The sequence below is a fragment of the Rhinoderma darwinii genome, chromosome 1, assembly GCF_050947455.1.
Source record: "Rhinoderma darwinii isolate aRhiDar2 chromosome 1, aRhiDar2.hap1, whole genome shotgun sequence".
Classification (NCBI taxonomy): domain Eukaryota; kingdom Metazoa; phylum Chordata; class Amphibia; order Anura; family Rhinodermatidae; genus Rhinoderma; species Rhinoderma darwinii.
Window position 1 is genome coordinate 160,292,686 of NC_134687.1, and position 22,769 is coordinate 160,315,454.

The 22,769-nt window shown below is 41.2% G+C and overlaps 1 protein-coding gene across 2 annotated transcripts in view; it reads left to right on the forward strand.

Moving 5' to 3' along the window:
- The window catches only part of SGMS2 (sphingomyelin synthase 2), a 70,788-nt gene extending 48,945 nt beyond the window's left edge, over window positions 1–21,843 (forward strand). For both annotated transcript variants that reach the window (XM_075860505.1, XM_075860506.1), the window contains exons 4-6: window positions 460–613; window positions 13,266–13,432; window positions 18,287–21,843. In XM_075860505.1, coding sequence (XP_075716620.1) covers window positions 460–613; window positions 13,266–13,432; window positions 18,287–18,490 — 525 coding nt within the window. In that variant the 3' untranslated portion in view covers window positions 18,491–21,843. The remainder of the gene's footprint in view (window positions 1–459; window positions 614–13,265; window positions 13,433–18,286) is intronic.
- The last annotated feature ends 926 nt before the right edge of the window (window positions 21,844–22,769 follow it).

Consider the following 22,769-nt stretch of genomic DNA (forward strand, 5'->3'; position numbering starts at 1 on the left):
TGGAAAGGATAGGTATGTACTGCTTCTTTTCTTAATTGATCTCATTTTTAGCCATTCAAAAACAAATTTCAGAACCTGGATAACCCCTTTAAGAATAGATAACCCTCATGTTTCCCCTGTTAGAGGTCCCGAAAACCACTTTCTATATACTGTGTGTAGCGTAGGTTGGTAACAAGGTAAATGAGCAATTCTCTATCTCATCAAGCAACCTATTTAGTGTCCCCTAAAGGTCTGGTTTATAGGTAATATATCTAATAATAATTGATTACAATGTTTACAGGTTGATTTTCTTCTAATTTGCATTTCCTAGTAATATAATAGAATTGGCACACTACATCTTGAGTCTACTTCCTTTCCACTAATATAAATGTACTTTTACCTTTATTGCATTGTGCTGTGAGCGGGCACCCTTTTTTATGTTGTAGTCTTTTCTTCCAATTTTCTCTTTTTCCGTTTTAGTTGAATGGAGATTCATATGGCAAAGCACAAAGAATCTTACGACTAATAACTGGAGGTGGATTGACGATAACTGGATCGCACATCTTATGTGGAGACTTTCTATTTAGCGGTCATACTGTTATTCTCACTCTCACGTATTTATTCATCAAAGAATGTAAGTTAATATGTTTTACTTGTAAAAAAAAAAAAAGTTTTCCGCTTTTTTGGAGTCTAATCCCATGACCATAAAATACGATTATCCTAGTGGCACACTGAGGTTGGCTTATAGATGTAATGCAGTGACACAAGTTTTGGCATTTTAGCTGTTTACCAAAACCTATTGAATATACAGTTATATAATCAATATGTGTTTAAAGTGCAGACTCTCAGCTTTAATTTGAGGGTATTCACATCCTAATTTGGGGACGGGTTTAGGAATTACAGCTCTTTAATATGTAGCTGCCTCTTTTTCAAGGGACCAAAGGTAATTAGACTGTTATCTCAAAAGCTATTTAATGGGCTGCATGGTTCTCTCGTTAATCCATCATCAATTAAGCAGGTGAAAGGTCTGGAGTTGATTCCAGGTGTGACATTTGGAAGCTGTTGCTGTGAACCCACAACATGAGGTCAAAGGCGCTCTCAATGCAAGTGAAACAGACCATCGTTAGACTGAAAAAAATGAAGAAATCCATCAGAGAGAGTGCACAAATGCTAGGAGTGGCCAAATCAACTGTTTGGTACTTTCTTGGATAAAAAAAAAAGAGTGCACTGGTGATCTCGTGAACTCCAATAGGCCTGGACATCCACGGAAGACCACAGTGGTGAATGATCGCAGAATCCTTTCCATGGTGAAGAAAACCCCTTCACAACATCTACCCAAGTGAAGAACACTCTCTCCTGGAAGTAGGTGTATCCGTATCTAAGTCTACCATAAAGAGAAGACTTCATGAGAGCAAATACAGAGGGTTCACCACAAGGGGCAAACTGTTAATCAGCCTCAAAAATAAAAAGGCCAGATTAGACTTTGCCAAACAACATGTAAAGAAGCCAGCCCAGTTCTGGAACCGCATTCTTTGGACAGATGTAACTAAGATCAACCTGTACCCAAATGATGGGAGGAAGAATGTATGGAGAAGGCTTGGAACGGCTCACGATCCAAAGCACACTACATCCTCTGTAAAACATGGTGTAGGCAGTGTGATGGCATGGGCATGCATGGCTACCAAAGGCACTGGGTCACTAATGTTTATTGATGATGTGACTGGAGACAGAAGCAGCCGGATGAATTCTGAAGTGTTCAGGAATATACTTTGGGCTCAGATTCTACCAAATGCAGAAAGGTTGATTGGACGTCGCTTCACAGTACAGATGGACAATGACCCAAAACATACTGCAAAAGCAGCCCAGGAGTTTTTAACCCCTTCCCGACATTTGTCGAATGTATACGTCCTGGAAAGCTAGTGCTTCCCGTATTTTGCCGTATCCATACAACAAATGGTTGGCACCGGCGCAGAAGCTGAGTCGGGCCATCATCGCCGGATGTCAGCGGTGTATTACAGTTGACATCCGGCTGTAATGGTGGGGACCGAAATTCGCTTAGATCCCTGCCATTGACCCCTTAAATGCAGCGGTCAAATGCGATCCCTGCATTTAGGGTGTTTGCAGCTCATCGGCACCCGGATGCCAGATTGCAATGGCAACCGGAGGCCTAATACTGGCCTCCCGGTCTGCCTAGCAGGGAAGCCAGGCCCCACCTAAAAGGCTTCCGTGGCCGACGGCAAGATGGCGCCGGCTCAGGAGCTGAGCCGGCGTCATCAGTGGTGGATGTCAGCTGTATGTTACTTCTGAAATCCATCTGGAATGGTACGAACTGGAGCTAGCTCTGATTCCTGCCATTAACTCCTTAGATGCAGCGATCGAAAGCGATCGCTGCATCTTAGAGGTTGCTAGAAGATCGGCTTGCTGTCAGTGAATGACTGACAGATCTAATACATTGCACTACATAGGTAGTGCAATGTGTTAGAAAAAATAAATAAAAATCTGACAGTTGGACCTTCAAGTCCCCTAGTCGGACTTAAAAAAAATTAAATAAAAAAAACTATCATAAAAGTTTCAAGTAATAAAATAAAACACAATCGCCCTTTTCCCTTATCAAGTCCTTTTTTATTATTGAAACAAACAAACCATACGTGTTTGGTATCGCCGCGACCGTAACAGCCTGAACTAATAAAAATGGTATTTATTCCACGCGGTGAATGGAAAAAAAAACTTCAAAACACAGAAATTTTTGTATAGTTTTTTTGTCACTTTGCCCTACAAATATTGGAATAAAAAGTGATCAAAAAGTCGCATGTACCCCAAAAGTACCAATAATAACTACAGGTTGTCCCGCAAAATAAAAGCCCTCATACCACTACGTCTATGAAAAAATAAAATGTGTTATGGCTCCAATAAGTCAGTAAATAAAAAATATGCAGTTGTGCAGGACCGAGGGGAACATTTAGTCTGTTTCAAGCAGCGATTTATCTAAAATTAGGGAACCAGGAACGGTAGGGCACAAACATATCTGCTGGAAGCGACGGTGCCCGTATTATACCAGGACAACACTTCCCCAGCAAAATTCCCCAAACTGCAAAGGTGCCGAGTGTGGACCAAAAGGGGCATAAGAAAGGACGCCATATATCAGTGTGACACTGGCCTGAGCAGAAAGGATTGCTTCACAGCATAACACACATCTATGGATCATTTTATTGTTTTTTTTACCCCATTATTATACCACCTGACTATGCCCCTGATATACTCTGCCCAGCTTACATGTACCCCCACATTATAAATGGAAACACCAGCAATATTCAAACAAATCTACTACCAAGCAAAATCCGCTCTCCAAAAACCAAATGGTGCTCCCTCCCCTCTGAACCCTACAGTGCGCCCAAACAGAAGTTTCCTTCCACATATATGGCATCGCCATACCCGGAAGAACCCTTTTAACAATTTTTGTGCTGTGTCTCTCCAGTTGCTGGGCATGACATATTTGCCACTGAAATAGCATATCTAGGGAAAAATATAAATTTTTAATTTGCACCATCCACAGCGCATTCATTTATGGAAAAGACCTGTGGGGTGAAAATGCTCACTACACCCCTTAATAAATGCTTTGAGGGGTGTAGTTTCCAAATGGGGTCACTTCTCAGGGGTTTCTTTTTATTATTTCACATCTGAGCGTCTGCAATTGTGAATCAATACTTTGTAAATCGCCAAATTAGGCCTCAATTTTACATGGTGCGCTTTCACTTCTGAGCTTGGTCTAATGTCCAGGCAAAAGATTAGGGTCACATGTAGGGTGTTTCTAAAACCGGGAAACACTGCATAATAATTAGAGAGCTGTCTTGTTATAGTGGCACTAGCTGGGCACCACATATTGGCATATCTATGGAAAAAATCCCATTTTCACTCTGCAACATCGAGTGCACACTAATTTCTCCAAAACACCTGCAGGGTTAATATGCTTACTACACACCTAGGTAAATGCATTGAGGGGTTTAGTTTCCAAAATGGGGTCACTTCTAGGAGGTTTCCACTGTTTTAGTCCCACAGACGCCCAGAAACCAATCCAGCAAAATCTGCACTCCAAATGGCGCTCCTTCCCTTCTGAGCCCTGCCGTGTGCCCAAACAGCAGTTTATAACCACATGTGGGGTATTGCCGTACTCGGGAAAAATTGCTTTACAAATGTTGGGTTCTTTTTTTCCTTTATTTGTTGAGAAAATGAAAAATTTTGCGCTACAGCTTATTGAAGAAACAGGATTGTTTTTATCTTCACTTCCCAATTCTAATAAATTCTATGAAACATCTGTGGAGTCAAAATGCTTACTACACCCACCCGCTAGATGAATTCCTCAAGGGGTGTTGTTTCCTAAATGGAGTCACTTTTTGGGCGTTTTCATTGTTTTGTTCCCTCACGGGCTTTGCAAATGCGACATGGCCTCCTTAAAGGGAATGTGTTGCTAGCAAAAAATATTTTTATTTTTTTTAGTTAAACAATTAGTGTGTAGGTGATTAAACATTGTTCTAATTTTTTTCACGAGTCAGAAAATATTATAAATTAGATTCTAATTTATAATATTTCCCAGCACTGGTCACTAGATGGAGCAATTCCCAAAATTGCAGCATTGCATGTGGTAAAGCAACCACATTGCTTTATGCAGCAAAATTGGAAAAAAATCCCTCGCTCTATTGAGCTCTCAGAATCCCCCCCTCCTTTATCCTGGCTAGTGCCGGGAGAAACGAGGGGATTGAACGGTCAAACCTCCTACACTGTGTGTCGCTATTTTGAGCTAACACACAGTGTAGTAGGTTTACATACACTAGTAAACACACACTGAAACATGAACATACATAGAAATCACTTACCTGCTCCTGCCGCTGCCGCTCCCTCCGGTCCGTCCGCTCCGTCTGCTGCCGCTGCTCCAAGTGCACAAGTCCGGAAGCCGCGACCGGAAGTAGTAATCTTACTGTCCGGCCGCGACTTCCGGTCTACAGGAAAATGGTGCCGGACGGCGCTCAGTTCAACTTGAACTGTGTGGGAGCGGCGCATGCGCCTTTCCCACACAGACGGCGTACACCATAGTGGATGGAACAGGCCCCGTTCGCATTCACTATGGGACTGTAGCTGCCGTATTCCATGTCTGTATGTGTCGTTAATCGACACATACAGAAATGGAAAAAAAAATGGCAGCCCCCATAGGGAAGAAAAAGTAAAAAAAAGTAACACACAAACACACAAATATAAAAGTTTTTAATAAAACACTAACATCAAACTGATATAAAAACATTTTTGGGGTGACACTGTTCCTTTAAATCATTCCTGTTAAATGTGATCTCCAAAAGCCAAATAGCGCTCTTTCCCTTCTAAGCCCTGCCGTGTGTCCAAACAGCCGTCTATGACCACATGTGGGGTGTTGTTTTACTTGGGAGAAATTGCTTTACAAATTTTGTGGTACTTTTTCTCCTTTAGTCCTTGTGGAAATTTAAAAAAAAAAAATCGCTAAACCTACATTTTCTTTGAAAAAATTTAGATTTTAATTTTCACTGCCTACTTCCAATAATTTCTGTAAAAACCTGTGTGGTCAAAATGCTTACTATACCCCTAGATAATTTCCGTGAGGTGTGTAGTTTCCCAAATGGGGTCACTTTTGGGGGATTTACACTGTTATGGCACCGCAAGAGCCCTTCAAACCTGACATGGTGCCTAAAATATATTCGAATAAAAATAAGGCCCCAAAATCCACTAGGTGCTACTTTGCTTCTGAGGCCGGTGCCCACATGTGGGATATTTCCTAAAATTGCAGTACCTGGGCATTAAATATTGAGCTGCATTTCTCTGGTACAACTTTCTGGGTTATTAAAAAAAAAAAATTGGATTAAAAATTTATTTCTGCAAAAAAATATGAAATGTGTACATTTCACCTCTGCTTTGCTTTTAATTCCTGTGAAACATCTAAAGGGTTAAGACCTTTTCTAAATACTGTTTTGAATACTTTGAGGGGTGAAGTTTTTAAAATGGGGTGACTTTTTTGGGGTTTCTAATATATAAGGCCCTCAAAGCCACTTCACAACTGGACTGGCCCCTGTAAAAATAGCCTTTTGAAATTTTATTGAAAGTGTGAGAAATTGCTGCTAAAGTTCAAAGCTTTGTAACATCCTAGAAAAATAAAAGGATGTTCAAAAAACGATGCCAATCTAAAGTGGACATGCGGGGGATGTTAGTTAGCAACAATTTTGTGTGTTATAACTGCCTGTCTTACAAGCAGTTACATTGAAATTTTTTAAAAATACAAATTTTTTACATTTTTTGCCAAATTTTGGTGATTTTCACAATTTACTGAATGTATCGAGCAAGTTTTGACAGTAACAAAGTCCAATGTGTCACAAAAAAACAATCTCAGAATCGCTTGGATAGGTAAAAGCATTCCGAAGTTATTACCACATAAAGTGAAACATGTCCGATTTTGAAATATGAAGCTCTGTCCGTAAGGTCAAAAGTGGCCAAAGCGGGACGGAGTTAAGGTAAAGAAGTGGAATATTCTGCAATGGCCATGTCAATCACCAGATCACAACCCGATCGAGCATGCATTTCACTTGCTTAAGACAAAACTTAAAGCGGCTCTGTCAAAAATGGCCAAAGAGGGAAGGGGTTAAAATCTACAGTATGTGTGTTTTGTTTTTTTTATTAGTAGATGAGCGGATTGGGTCTCATTTTCTTATCTTATAACCAAAGAAATGGCAAGGTCTCACGTACATCTGCACAGGCGTTCTGTCCATCCTGGAAAGTAGGCGTGTTTGTGTGCGTGTATATGTGTGTGTGTATGTATATATATATATATATATATATATATATATATATATTTACACACTACCGTTCAAAAGTTTAGGGTCAGTTAGAAATTTCTTTCTTTTTGAGAGAACATCACAGTTTTCTTTTCAATGAAGATAGCATTAAATTAATCAGAAATACTCTACACATTAATGTGCTAAATGACTATTCTAGCTGCAAACGTCTGGTTTTTAATGCAATATCTACATAGGTGTATAGAGGCCCATTTCCAGCAACCATCACTCCAGTGTTGTAATGGTACATTGTGTTTGCTAGCTGTGTTAGAAGGCTAATGGATGATTAGAAAACACTTGAAAACCCTTGTGCAATTATGTTAGCACCGCTGTAAACAGTTTTGCTGTTTAGAGGAGCTATAAAACTGACCTTCCTTTGAGCTAGTTGAGAATCTGGAGCATTACATTTGTGGGTTCGATTAAACTCTCAAAATGGCTAGAAAAAGAGAACTTTCATGTGAAACTCGACAGTCTATTCTTGTTCTTAGAAATGAAGGCTATTCAATGCGAGAAATTGCCAAGAAACTGAAGATTTCCTACAACGGTGTTTACTACTCCCTTCAGAGGACAGCACAAACAGGCTCTAACCAGAGTAGAAAGAGAAGTGGGAGGCCCCGCTGCACAACTGAGCAACCAGACAAGTACATTAGAGCCTCTAGTTTGAGAAATAGACGCCTCACAGGTCCTCAACTGGCAGCTTCATTAAATAGTACCCGCAAAACGCCAGTGTCAACGTCTACAGTGAAGAGGCGACTCCGGGATGCTGGCCTTCAGGGCAGAGTGGCAAAGAAAAAGCCATATCTGAGACTGGCTAATAAAAGGAAAAGATTAATATGGGCAAAAGCACACCGACATTGGACAGAGGAAGATTGGAAAAAAGTGTTATGGACAGACGAATCGAAGTTTGAGGTGTTTGGATCACACAGAAGAACATTTGTGAGACGCAGAACAACTGAAAAGATGCTGGAAGAGTGCCTGACGCCATCTGTCAAGCATGGTGGAGGTAATGTGATGGTCTGGGGTTGCTTTGGTGCTGGTAAAGTGGGAGATTTGTACAAGGTAAAAAGGATTTTGAATAAGGAAGGCTATCACTCCATTTTGCAACGCCATGCCATACCCTGTGGACAGCGCTTGATTGGAGCCAATTTCATCCTACAACAGGACAATGACCCAAAGCACACCTCCAAATTATGCAAGAACTATTTAGGGAAGAAGCAGGCAGCTGGTATTCTATCTGTAATGGAGTGGCCAGCGCAGTCACCAGATCTCAACCCCATAGAGCTGTTGTGGGAGCAGCTTGACCGTATGGTACGCAAGAAGTGTCCATCAAGCCAATCCAACTTGTGGGGGGGCCTTCTGGAAGCATGGGGTGAAATTTCTCCCGATTACCTCAGCAAATTAACAGCTAGAATGCCAAAGGTCTGCAATGCTGTAATTGCTGCAAATGGAGCATTCTTTGACGAAAGCAAAGTTTGAAGGAGAAAATTATTATTTCAAATAAAAATCATTATTTCTAACCTTGTCAATGTCTTGACTATATTTTCTAGTCATTTTGCAACTCATTTGATAAATATAAGTGTGAGTTTTCATGCAAAACACAAAATTGTCTGGGTGACCAAAAACTTTTGAACGGTAGTGTGTATATATATCGGTCCAGTTCTGGGTGTATGTGCAGCGTAGGTTCCCACCTCATAGAAGTTGCCTTGTCGTGGCAGGTGAGCTCACACAATTTGATCAAAATGTGCGTGAAGAGCCTCCCTATTGTAAGTAGATTTAGCAGTAATGCATATTTATTTATATTTAGTGGCTTAGGTGGCATTAGTGTTCGCAAAGTGCTGTTGCCATTTTCTTTGTGTGTGTGTGTGTGTGTGTGTGTGTGTGTGTGTGTGTGTGTGTGTGTGTGTGTGTGTGTGTGTGTATATATATAATATATATATATATATATATTATATTTACAAAAAAGTATAAGTCCCAGAGTAGTGGATGGGTGCAAACCCGCCAGGGTCTCGCCCAAAAACTATGTAAACAAGTAGACCCAAAAATCAGGCAGCACTCCAGAGATATGTAGCAAAAGCGTGTAGGTGCTTTGTTAATCCATCAGTCAGGTGCAAAGTTTCAGCTCTACCATAGAGCCTTATTCAAGTGTGTGTGTGTGTGTGTGTGTGTGTGTGTGTGTGTGTATGTGTATATATATATATATATATATATATGTGTGTGTGTATGCATATGTAATAGCTGAATTGTTATGCCCACATTAGCAGTCATGCCCTTTCTTGAGCTGGTGCTAATGATTATGAGGCTGTAGTCATCACAGCAATGATTGTATCTGATTTCTTTCAAAATGCTTTTTCTAAAAACCAGAACACCATTTATGCAGCATCCTGTACCATTAGATGAATATTGGCTTGTAAGCCAAGTCACTTATCACTATGAAATTCAGGATGTGAAATGAGGTAATGATTTCTTTTTATAGGCACATGTTCTTCAGCAGATGGAGTGAGGTCTCAAAATTAGAATATTTTCTCCCCCAAGGTGTAAAGTTTTTTTGGTTTTTTATTATGATGCAGACAACTGTATCATAGTACATTAGTGTGCAGTTTTTGGTGGCCCTGGTTCTGCATTTGCAGTGCAGACTGTAGGGTTATCGTCATTATACCAGAAATACGATTAGTCACCAGTGAGCCCCACTGGGCCCTCTGACTGGCTGCAGCGGTTACATCCTTTTAACCACTACCGGGAGTGTCGCTGGGCGACCGTGCTGGATTGCCACGGAAGTGGCAAATTACACTCCATGTGAAAACACATCCCCCAAAACCACACCTACTTTTTACCCATGTTTGGGTGTATTTACATGTGCAAGTGTTTTTTTTGTTTTTTTTTCCCGCCATTTGCGCAAAATCGTGCCAAACTCCACAAAACCGGAATGTATAAAAAAAAACTCTGTCTGCGCAATATTTGCTGGTGAAAAGGGTGGCAATCCTAAGGGTATGTTCACACGGGCTATTTTCAGCCATTTTTCGTGCCGTAAACGCCCGAAAAATCTGAAGCAGAACGCCTCCAAACATCTGCCCATTGATTGCAATGGGAAAAATGGCATTCTGTTCCGACGGGCCGTGTTTGTACGCAGCCGTTTTCAAAAACGGCCGCTTAAAAAACCGGCCGCGGAAAAGAAGTGCAGGTCACTTCTTGGGACGTTTTTGGAGCCTTTTTTCATACTCTATTGAAAACGGCTCCAAAAACAGCCACGAAAAACACGAGTGGCTTAAAAAACGTTTGAAAATCAATAGCTGTTTTCTCTTGAAACAGCTCTGTATTTTCAGACGTTTTTAGTCTAGCGTGTGAACATACCCTAACCGTAGCAAATGCTATGCAGTTCAGAGGCTGAGGGGTCTTCAAGGACAAGGAACATTTACTTTTTTGTGTGAAAAAACATTATGGTAGCTCTTTGCTATTTCCACTGTCTGGGTTCTCCTTTGTGTAGAACATGGGTCAAAAACTTTTGGCACCCTAGCTGTTGTAGAACCACAACTCCCAGCATGCCCTGATAGCCAAAGGCTTTAGTATTCCTTTCAAAGACTGTCACGGCATGCTGGGAATTGCAGTTTAACAGCTGGAGTGCCAACCCCAGGAGTTGCTGACCCCAGGAGTATAAGATCTTCTATATGTCCCTATTCTCCATCTCTTGAAAGTAAAAGTAGTTATGCTGCTGTTTGCATTACTTCAGTTCAAATTACTTTTGATCAGCTTAGATCTGATCAGTATTAGGCCTAGTTCACATAGACTTTTTTTGGAGGCAGAAAAATCTGCCTCAAAATTCCTTCAGGAATTTCGGGGCAGATTTTGACCTGCCTGCGCTCCTTTTTGTGGCGTTTTTCAGCTGTGGCCTTTGAGCACCGCGGGCAAGAAACACAGTGAAATCCGCTTTCTCTGCCTCCCTTTGATGTCAATGGGAGATCAGAGATGAAAATGCCTGAAGAAAGAGCATAACTCTTCTTTTTCCCGTGAACGTTTTTTTTTTTTTCTGCTCGTGTAAAAAAACAAAAAAACTGCTCTGCCTCTCCTTGAAATCAATGGGAGGCGTTTTTGGTGTGGTTTCAATGGTGGCGGATCCGGTGCCAATGGTTTCCATTTGTCGTGCAAGGGTTCTGTCATTTTGACGGAATCAATAGCGTAATCGACTATGCTATTCATTCCGTCAAAACGACGGAACCCTTGCACATCTGACACAAATGGAAACCATTGACACCGAATCCGTCACCATTGAAATAAATGGTGATTGAAATGGAAACCTTTTGGTTTCCGTTTGTGTCAGTCAGGGTCCCGTTCCGATGGAATTATCCGTGGGAACGGGACCCTAGCACAGGCAGTATATAGATAAGTGACTTTGTATGTAAAGCCAAATGATTACCTTCAACGCACTGTTTATGTATATAAACCCTTCACTTTAGTGTAGGTATCACAGAGGTTTAGATGAGTAGCACACATATTTGTGTACTTGGCAGAGTATCACTGCAGACCAATTTACAAAGGCGAAAACAATGTCTTGTGATATTACATCATTACTGCACTAGTACTTGGCTCAACATAACATCTGGACACTTACCAGGTGCCTTGCAGAAACAATGTTCTAAATCAACCAAAGATTTTGACAGCGAGGCAGCCTAGTTAGTCTTAAAGGGAACCGTTTACTGTGAAAATAAAGCCCGATCTGCAGGCTGCATTTTATAGAGCAGGCGGAGCTGAGCAGATTTATATATAGTTTTGTAGCAAACGTGCAATTTATTAATTTTAACTTTTCATCATTTTGGAATTAGGAGTCCAGTGGGCGGTACTGCTCCCTGACCGCTATCTCCTTATTCACACTCATTCAGGGAAGGCTGTCCATCACTAAGTAGGACTGTCCACTGGACTCCTAAGTCCAGAATGAGCAGAGGTTTAAATAAATTCTAAGTTATACTAAAATGTTTTGCTCCAAAAATATATCAATCTGCTCAACTTATTCCTGCTTTATATCATGCTGACCACAGATTGGACAGCATTTCAATGTGACCGGTTCCCTTTAAAGTACACTTGTCACTTAGAGGCTCTGTCACCAGATTTTCAAAATATACTGCCCTTAAATAGGATAACATACTTAAAGAGGCTCTGTCACCAGATTTTCAAACCCCTATCTCGTATTGCAGCAGATCGGCGCTGCAATATAGATTACAGTAACGTTTTGTTTTTTTTCAAAAACGAGCATTTTTGGCCAAGTTATGACCATTTTTATATTTATGCAAATTAGCCTTAAGTACAACTGGGCGTGTTTAAAGTTATGTACAAGTGGGCGTGTATTGTGTGTGTACATCTGGGCGTTTTTACTTGTTTTACTAGCTGGGCATTGTGAATAGAAGTGTATGATGCTGACGAATCGTGTCGGACGAGCGAGGACACATCGGCACCAGGCACCAGGCGACAGAGGCTACAGTTGATTCGGCGTTTGCAGGTAAGTCGATGTAGCCTCTGTCGCCTGGTACCGATGTGTCCTCGCTCGTCGGACACGATGCAGGACCTGGGGCAGGAAGTGACGTCACAGCGTGATCTCTCGAGAACACGCTGTGTGTCTGTGCACTGCCAGAAGCTGGGTGTTAACGAAGAGAAGTGGATGATGCTGATTCGTCAGCATCATACACTTCTATTCACAACGCCCAGCTAGTAAAACAAGTAAAAACGCCCAGATGTACACACACAATACACGCCCACTTGGACATAACTTTAAACACGCCCAGTCGTACTTAAGAAAGGCTCATTTGCATAAATATAAAAATGCTCATAACTTGCTCATAACTTGGCCAAAAATGCTCGTTTTGAAAAAAAAAAACGTTACTGTAATCTACATTGCAGCGCCGATCTGCTGCAATACGAGATAGGGGTTTGAAAATCTGGTGACAGAGCCTCTTTAAGTATGTTATCCTATTTAAGGGCAGTATATTTTGTGGGTAGTTCCATTATACTAATAGGGCAAATGGCACAAAAATATATTGTGCCATTTGACAAACAGAGCCTACTAAAGAATGCAGTGGACTTGGTTATGAGCGCTCCCCTCACCAGTAATTGACGGCTGTTGTGTATCTGCATGTATACACGGCGCACTGGAAAGTGTGTTTGGGGGGGGGGGGGCGATTTCCACTTATGAATTTAGCGGACTCTAACTAAGTCTGCGTATTCTTTGTTAGGCTCCATTAGCCAAACGCCACAATATTTTTAAAAATATATTGTATCATTTAATAGGGAAGTATATTCAGGTGACAGATCTGCTTTAAGTCCATTCACTGGTATAGATAACCTGGAATTTTCAACTCTCTATGCTTTTCAGTACCTAGAGATAGGGCTACAAAGTAGATAAATGAGGTTGCAGCATTTAGACATGGTGGTTTTCATGGTCCTTCTTTCTTACAGATTCCCCTCGTCACTTCTGGTGGTATCACATAGTCTGTTGGCTGCTGAGCGCTTCAGGAGTTATCTGCATTTTAGTTGCACATGAACACTACACTGTGGATGTAATTGTGGCTTACTTTATAACCACTAGACTCTTCTGGTGGTATCATGCCATGGCTAATGAAAAGGTAAGCAGAATTTCCTTAGATTTTTTTCTTTTGGTTCAGTTGATCATAATTTTCCCAGATCTCCTTTTGGTGTCCGTGAATAAAAATGTTAAAGAGTAAACGTTTATTTTATTTTTTCCATAAGTCAATAGTACAAGCAAATATAAGAACGTTTATAATATATCTTATTACAGAGAAATGGCTCGCTCTCTCCTCTCCCGCCCTCCCTTTCTAAGCTGACCATAAGCTTTAGATATCTGTCAGCCAAACTATTGTTTAGCTGAACACTATTCCTCCCGACTAATCCATACACATGCATGCTCGGCCGAGCATGCATCTATTTTCAATGGGGAGGAGGGAACAAAAGGATCGGGTATGTCAAAATTCAACATGCCCACTCTTGTCTACCCCAACCTCTTCCATCGGGGGATATTCGGGACGCCACCAGACACATTAGATGGTCAGGCAATATACATCTAATATGTGTGGCCAGCCTAACTGTTCACTCACTGAATTTACTGATAAATTCCGTACACTGGAATCCGTTCACTGAGAAATACAGTTATAGCTGCTGCCCATAGAAGTCTATGGAGAGGGGAGGGGGGAGTAGAGCAGGAGCAGAGTGAGCGAGGCAGAGAGACACAGACATGCTGCTGCAGCTTTTAGTGTTTTATCTCACCCTTGTGCTGGATTCACAGATTTACTGCTGTATAATGTCCTCTATGCTGCTTTTTATATGTGTGATCGAGATAGTGGAGCAGAATCTCATGGAAGACGTCCTAGCAGCTAGTCTCCGTCCCCTCTGGAGCTGAGGAAAAACTGAGAATTAGAAATAAATCCTTCAGAGTTGGAAAACTGCTGATAAACGCCATATATGTGTCATATAATGGCCAGATATAGTTATTCCTCATGTACACATATATAACAGAATATTCTGAAAAGTCATCTGAAAGGTTTATATACGCTTGAATTGTTTACCTTCAGATGCTGAAAACCATCCTGACCTAGTGCTGCTCACACATCTGAGCGGTTTGTTCCATTGTATCAGTATAAGGGTATGTTCACACGAGCACATTAACGTCCGTAATTGGCGGACGTATTTCGGCCGCAAGTACCGGACCGAACACAGTGCAGGGAGCCGGGCTCCTAGCATCATAGTTATATACGATGCTAGGAGTCCCTGCCTCGCTGCCGGACAACTGTCCCGTACTGTAATCATGTTTTCAGTACGGGACAGTAGTTCCACGGAGAGGCGGGGACTCCTAGCATCGTACATAAGTATGATGCTAGGAGCCTGGCTCCTTGCACTGTGTTCGGTCCGGTACTTGCGGCCGAAATACGTCCGTCAATTACGGACGTAATTAGTTTGTGTGCACATACCCTAAAGAGCGATCAGCCAGGAGGCCACTAATGGAGAGAGGTGCTGCTTTTGGGTTTTCTCACGTAGAATTGCCTACACTGATATATTGGAACTAATCTTCAGCTGTGAGCAGTACTAGGTACATTTTTAACCATTAAATGTAAGCTATTCATTGACCGTGAGCAGGGAAGTTGCATGCGTTTCTAAAATCCAATAATTAAGATTTTTTTTTTTTTTTTTATATAAAACCAGTTAAGCCCTAAATTAACATCCAGGACCTGGTAAATGTAGAGTGTATTGTGATATGCCAGCTCCACCTGCCTAGTATAGATTGTATGTGAATAGGCTTTCATTAGGCCTGGCATACTGTGACTTGGCGTACTAGTACTTGGAGATAGCAGCTCCCCTTGACTAGTAAAACGGATGTGCATATTTGTACACCAACAGGTGCCGTCTCATACAACAGATAGTCTTTTACTTACTTGCTATGCCATTGCGTTCTCGGGGGCTATCTTGTAACTGCTATGGCCAACTTTGGCCCTGGGTAGCAGTGATGGAAGTTCCCAGTGACAGACTCTGTAACGTTGCCATTTTGTAAGAAATTCTTTAAACGTGTTGCTATAGAATGTAACTTTGTTCTGGAAGATTATCGTAACCCAATGTTAAGGGCAGCATATTACAGGGACAAGTCTGCTCTCCTATTAGCCTAAGTAGCACACACAAAATCTTGTGGCATTTAGCTAATAAGGCCTAACATAGAAAGCGGCGGACTCCTCTCTTCATGAGCTGAACGCTCTTATCCATGACTGATGGCCGCCATCAGTCACTGGAGGAGGGAAGAGGCAGGGTGAGCACTCCCCTCATAAGCAGGGCAGCGTAGTATGATGACTGATCCACTTTCACATCTGTTTGTACTTGTCCTTAATCAAAAATATCTACAATATTTCTAAGATTTGGTCAAAAGGAAACATTTTTTTGTGTTTTAATTTGATAGGCTAAAGAACAAAATAATACATGATTTAATTTTGTTTTAAAATCTTAAATAGAAGACTCTTGGTTTACAAAGACAGAATATAGTATATATAGTGTAATTAAACAATATTGCTAAAGCATTTTTAAAGAAATCTGTGATCAGGACAACATGTTTTGACAGAAGCGCTAGTAAAAACGATGGGCACCCACTGAACACACAGACTACTGCCCCCCAACTTTGTTTGGGGTGCTATTAGAAAGTGTGCCCTGTATTTAAATCAAGGGTCCTGATTGGCCAAGCAGGACTTCTTGTTCAGATTCATGGTACCTTAAGGCCTCATGCACATGACCGGGCTTTTGCGGCCCCAATTCATCCACATTTTTGCAGATAAATTGCAGACCCATTCATTTCTATGGCCCAATGCACGCGACATTGGTTTGCACGGATTGGTGCCGGGGCCGCATATCCAGACTGCAAAAACTCAGGACAAATCATTTAACGGTCTGGAATTGCGGGATCACCAATCCCGGTGAATTGTTGTGGATTTGTGAGTCCGGATGACTCCTGGATGCACAACAACGTTTTTTGTGGTCCGATGGACTGAAATGGACCCGTGGTTTTGCGGACCACAAAACCAATGCAGTTATGTGCATGAGGCCATAAACCTAAAGTGCTGTGGATGTGGCCTCATAGTTCCCCTCGGCAAGAATAATTAACATACCGTGGCACTTTTTTAGAAGCACCAACTGGCTTGTTTTTGTTAGGGCATCTGTTAGATAAATTTACTTAAAGGGGTTGTAAAGGATCTACCAGACACCGCTTCTGTGTCGATGCCCGTGGTTAATCAGTCTGCACCTGCTCCTAAGTCTGATAGAGTGACTCGATCATCTACCACTCAGGCTCTCCCACTTCTCAGCCTCCCAGCCCATCACAGCCTGGCCAGACGGAGCTAGCTCCCGCCCTCTGTCTGTTTATACCTTCATTTCCTGCTCCTCCTTTTCCTGTGATTCTGCCTGTTTCCTGGCTCTGCTGCTGCTTGTACTATTGACCTCTGCTTCATATTGACCCTGGCTTTACTGACTACTCTCCTGCTCTGCGTTTGGTACCTCGTACACTCCTGGTTTGACTCGGCTTGTTCACTACTTTTGTTGCTCACGGTGTTGCCGTGGGCAACTGCCCCATTTCCCTTAGCTTCTGTGTACCTTTGTCTGTTTGTCTGTCGTGCACATATTGAGCGTAGGGACCGTCACCCAGTTGTACGCCGTCGCCTAGGACGGGCCGTGCAAGTAGGCAGGGACTGAGTGACGGGTAGATTAGGGCTCACCTGACTGTCTCCCTACCCCGTCATTACAGGAGTTTTCCCATTCTGGACATTTATGAGCTATCCACAGGATATGTCAGATGCGGGTCCCACCTCTGGGCCCCTCACCTATCTCTAGAACAGGGCCCCCTATACCCCATTCTACCTTTTTCTGCTCCCGCTGCCTTCCGGCCACTTCCTGACTTTATGGGCGGGAGTTACAAAAACAGCGTTGCTCGCTGAGCTATGCTGTTTCCGTAACTCTCACACAGGAGTGAATGGCAGTTACGGAAGCAGTTTCCATGCAAGCCACGCTGTTTCCGTTACTACCATTCTATGGGACTGACGGAAACCGCGTAGCTCGCTAATTTCCTTCTTCATGGTTGGAAATCAAATGAGTCCGCTGGAGCACAGAGAGGTAGAACAGGGTTTAGTGGGCCCCGTTCTACAGATAGGTGTGGGTCCTGACATTTGTGGCTTATCTTGTGGATATGTCATAAATGTCCCTGATGGGGAAAACCCCCTTTTAAGGGAGTCTGTCCTGGTGATTAATCATATAATCCCTAATTCTGTAACCTTAAAATGTTGCTTAAAGGGGTTATGTCATGAAGACTGCTCTTTTTTACATGGTGGCCGGCCTGGTGTACAGCTGATGGACGCTCAACCAGCTTCTCTAACTCCCCACAATAAACTGATATCCCAAGGGGAACATGCTTCGCCATACATTTTCCCTGCAGAAATGTAGCATTACATGCTGTCCATTGACGTGAATGAACAACCTTGTAGTGCATGGACGCACTGGGTCTGCCAGGGCCCTCTTACATAGCGTCTCTCTGTTCTGGCTCATATGACGTCAATATGACCTACAGTCATGAGGCATATGGACAGGGGTTGTCTTTGAGTGGCATCTGCCTTACCTTCCAGCAGCCTAGCCTATAGTTCCCCTTTGCCTGCCTGCAGGATCTCTATAAATGTTCAGAAACTTCTAAAGCGCCTCCAAAGATTAAACTAGTAAATATAATAAATAGAAGGTTTTCTTTCTTGGGTATCTCATCGGAAAGAGGGCTTGTATGATGGCACACAGTGAGGCTGTGGGTCCGTATTACTGACTCCTAGACACTCCGTGTACAGCCATTGTCTAAATAGGTGAACCTTAAGTATCTATATATAAATAAACTGAGGTTTTTTTTCTTAATTTTGATAAAAGGAAAATAATATCTTGAACATTTTCCTATGTTTCAGGCATTGAAGGCTTCAACCGCAACTAATCTTCTTTCTCGGACTTGGTGGTTTCCTGTATTTGCCTTTTTTGAGAAGAATGTTCAGGGTTGCATTCCATGCAGCTTCTCCTGGCCCATCTCTTGGCCTCCCAGTTGTTTCAAATCTTCATGTAAAACCTATTCAAGGGTTCAGAAGACCGGGGAGGATGTTGAAAAATCCACCTAAATCCACCCATGAAGGAAAAAAACTATTAAAAACATTTTTGGGTAACCAAAGGAATGTCGTCTTGTTAAAGAAGATGCAACGGTAAATGATGAACTGGACCAAATGTTATATCTTTGATTACAAAGGTGGTCATACACCAGATACAGAAGTATCGCTCTGCACCGCGATCTCGGTCTTACAACACATTCTTTTGCATTTACATTTGGAATTTTTTTTTTTTTTGGATCCCTATCAGATCAAGACTGGTGTAGCTCATGTCTGTGAACCCTATTGGGGTGTTTTATAAAATGCTGGTATGAGAATTTGTGTTAATACAAAATACTGTCCGCTGTATGGATCAGCGCCTTTGACAAGCAGCCATCATTTGTTTAATTACGAGTCCTGATGTGATAAAATGGGGCCCCTGTGGTGGGTGGGTGTGTGTGTGTGTGTGTGTGTGTGTGTGTGTGTGTGTATGTGTCTATATATATATATATATATATATAGTAGTTTACAAAGCAGAGGCATTTAGAGTGAAGTAGGAATATCAATCATTCTCACACAGATGCACGCAGAATTTGCAGCATTTTTTTTTAATGCTTGTAGTATATGAAGTACTAAAGGTTACCTCCAATATACCGCTTTTGCTGTTTTTATAAAAACTCCTCTATAGTTTCTGCACTACATGAAAATCAAATTACATATTCAACTTTATGTAAAATTAGTAAATCTTACCTTTAAATCTTAAAATATGAACTTTCCACAACAGTGCAAGCCTATCTGTACCACATAGAACAGATGGGCTGCAGTCACGTGGACCATTTCAGAACTGTCAGTATTTGACATTAAAGTGTATGTTCACCTTGTACGGTTTATATATACATATCCTTTACATAAAAGGTTGAGTGACTTTGTTAAAACATTTCATTACTAAATTTCTACAAATCCAGAATTACGGCAGAGCGCCATTCACTGTTCGGTTAGTTGCTAATGGAAACCGTCAACAAGCCTGTCTACAAACACATCACCAACAGCTTAGCTGATCTCCTATAATCCAGTGAGAAAGTATTTACTATATTACTATACAGTGCCTGGTATAAAGATTACACTTCCCAGAATGTGAATCACTAGAAAAGGTGTTGTCCAGACGCTGAACCAGCAAGGGATTCTGGGAGATTTCAGCTCTGAAGCATGTGGTATTGTGATTTCAGTTCTTAACTATCATATAGGCTGCAATTCAGGATCAATGCAAGATAATAATGCCATATATTTACAAAGTTACTTAACTTCTTACGTAGATTTATTATATGTCTAAACTGTAGAATACTTTAGTGGTACTATCATAAAATATGGAGTCTTAACAATCTACCCATATATTATATTCCTGCCATCAAATATGGTCATGTATGTAATGGCTAAATTACTTATATTTCGGTGTATGTGTGTATGTATATATATATATATATATATAATGTATGTATGTATATGTATATGTATATGTATATATATATATATATATATATTCGCAAGATTCAAGTGGGTTGCACAGGATCAGAAAAACATGGCAGCTTTCTCACAGAAGCCGCTCCACACCTGTCCAGGGGCTGTGTCTGGTATTGCAGCTCAGTTCCACTGAAGTGAATGAAGCTGAGCTGCAAGACCACACACAACCTGTGGGCGGGAGTGGTGCTGTTTGAGAAAGAAAGTAGCCATGTTTTTCTAATCCTGTACAACCTCTTGAAGTAAGACCTAGTGTAATCCATTGTACCCAAAATCTAGATTTCTTCCTGTTATACAAGAAGAGAACGCTGGAAGTGGCGGAGTGACAACTACCTTTACTGTATGTTCTCTTACTGTTATGTACATTGTTTATTTAACTGGTTTTTTTAACACTTGCCTTTTTTATTATTCATTGAAAAGATTCACACTTTTTGTTTTTGATTTGTCACTACAGACATTTCGATTTCTAACTTGGCTATGTGCAGCTCACTCTTACCACCCAGTAAGGAGATTTTTACACAAGGAGATTTTCCTACATGTTTGAAAAATTTTCCTTCAAGAATATAGGGGCAGGTTTACTAATTCTGTCTTCTATTTAGAAAGCGTAAACGTAGAAATAGCGGTCAGAAGATGCACCAAATTGAACGCATTCTGCTAGACACATCAGACACACTTTTTTTTTTTTTTTCCTTATACCACCTCTTGGTTGGCTTAGTTGATGCTAGTCCATTGTTGCCACAATTTTGTGACACTTTCTTCTAGACCACGCCCCTTTTTGTCCAGCCAGTCACAGCATGTGCTCCAGAATTCTGGTGCATTTTGAATAGTAAATCTTCCCCATCTTCTTCTTCTGTTTCGTCATAGTGTGGTGTTCACCACTCATCAGGGGGGTCAGTGACTGTTTATACTGCAGCAACTAGAACATGACTCCCTCTTTGGGAAAAAGGTTTTAAAGATATTTGACATCTCACTGACCATTTGGAGAACTTTACATGCACGATCTATAGTGATAAAATGTCAACCTATACAATTAATGGGCCCAAGATGGTGTTCATTTTAAATGACCGAACAATGTTTTACATTTTTAGGCATATCATTGAAACAATGAAAATAAATATTGATCCTTCGCCAAATAGCAGAGATATTTCAATCCCAAGTTTCAGTTGAGTGACTCGTTGGGCTACGTTGTAAAGGTGGAGGTGATGATGGCCTGAAGTAGGTCAGCCTTGTCAAATGGTCGAGGAACTGAATCTAATAACTTTCCGACCAGACCCAATGTCTACAGAAACATTGTCCACATGTATAATGCTACATCCTCATTTCCATTGATGAGCGTGTTTGTAAATGATTCACTATTTATCATTATTGTTAGGGCCAGGCAGTTACTTTGAGGTGCAGTATTTCATTGGTTTTACAACAATACAAGAATTTTTCCAGAAAACACATAAGATAGATAAACTAAGTTGCCAATGTTGATGTTACATGCACAGGTTTTTTCTTTAGTAACTAGAAAATCTGTTCCTTAGCAATAAAAAAAATATAATATATAATTTTGATGACGAATATTCACCATACTTTATCTTGACCTATTCCGTCATTGTATGTATGTATTTTGTGCTCGCTATATGTACCCTTTATTGTGTTGTACCCTTTCTTGGAGGTATATCAGATTGATATTCTGTATTTGTAATTTCTTTAGTATTATGCCTAATTCCAGGCACAAGGAAAACATGCAATTATGCCAGTGTTTTCATTTAATTTGTAGTTCCTTAATACCAAAAAGTGACTTAAAACTGAGCTTTCAATCAAAAGCTGGTATGTGTATAAATAGCATATTTTTGTACACCGTATGAGATTTTTTTTATTTTCCATGGATGTGCACATGGATAATAGATAAAAGATTTTGATAAAATTGTTAAAATAAAAGAAACCAAAATGGTGCTTTAATGTTTTTGTCACATAGTCATCACTGTCTATTTCTTTACAAACAAACTTTCATGAAAAACAAAACCCTCATTTCGCAATAGGTTTTAATATTTTCCCATGTCTATAATGATCCTATATTTTCTAACTACAAGTGTAAAGACAGTGTGGTGGGTTTCCACTTTGATTTCCCTATGGAGAAGGAATTTGGTAAACTCTGCCACGGTGTTCAGGGTATAAGTGAGAACCCTTAAAGTGTAACTAAACTTTCAACAAACTTCTGACATGTCATTAGTTTTGATCAGTGGGGGTCCGAGCACTGAGACCCCCACCGATCGCTAAAACTACGTAAGTGGCAAAAGAGCTCGATTGAGCGCTGAGCCGCTTAGTTTCTAATCGTTTTTTTTCCGGAAAGTCGGCATATGGGCCCATAGACTTTCTATTGAGTCCAATCATAAACAAAGTGGCTAAGCGCTCACCTGAGCGATTCTGCCGCTTTGTTTTAGTGATCGGTGGTGGTCTCAGTGCTCGGATCCCCACTAATCAAAATTTCTGACATGTCACTGTGACATGTCAGAAGTTTGAAAGTTTAGTTACCCTCGTTCGACAAACTTCTGACATGTCATAGTGACATGTCAGATGTTTTGATTGGTGGGGGTCCGAGCACTGAGACCCCCACCATTTGCTAAAACGAAGCGTTCGTGAGAGTGTTGAGCTGCTTCGATTCTGTTCGGCTTTTTCCGGAAATCAATGTATCGGAGTACGGGCTCAATAGAAAGTCTATGTGCCTGTACTCCGATACATCGGCTTTCCGGAAAAAGCCAAACAGAAACGGCGTGGCTGAGCGCTCACGCCTCTTCGTTTTAGCGATTGGTGG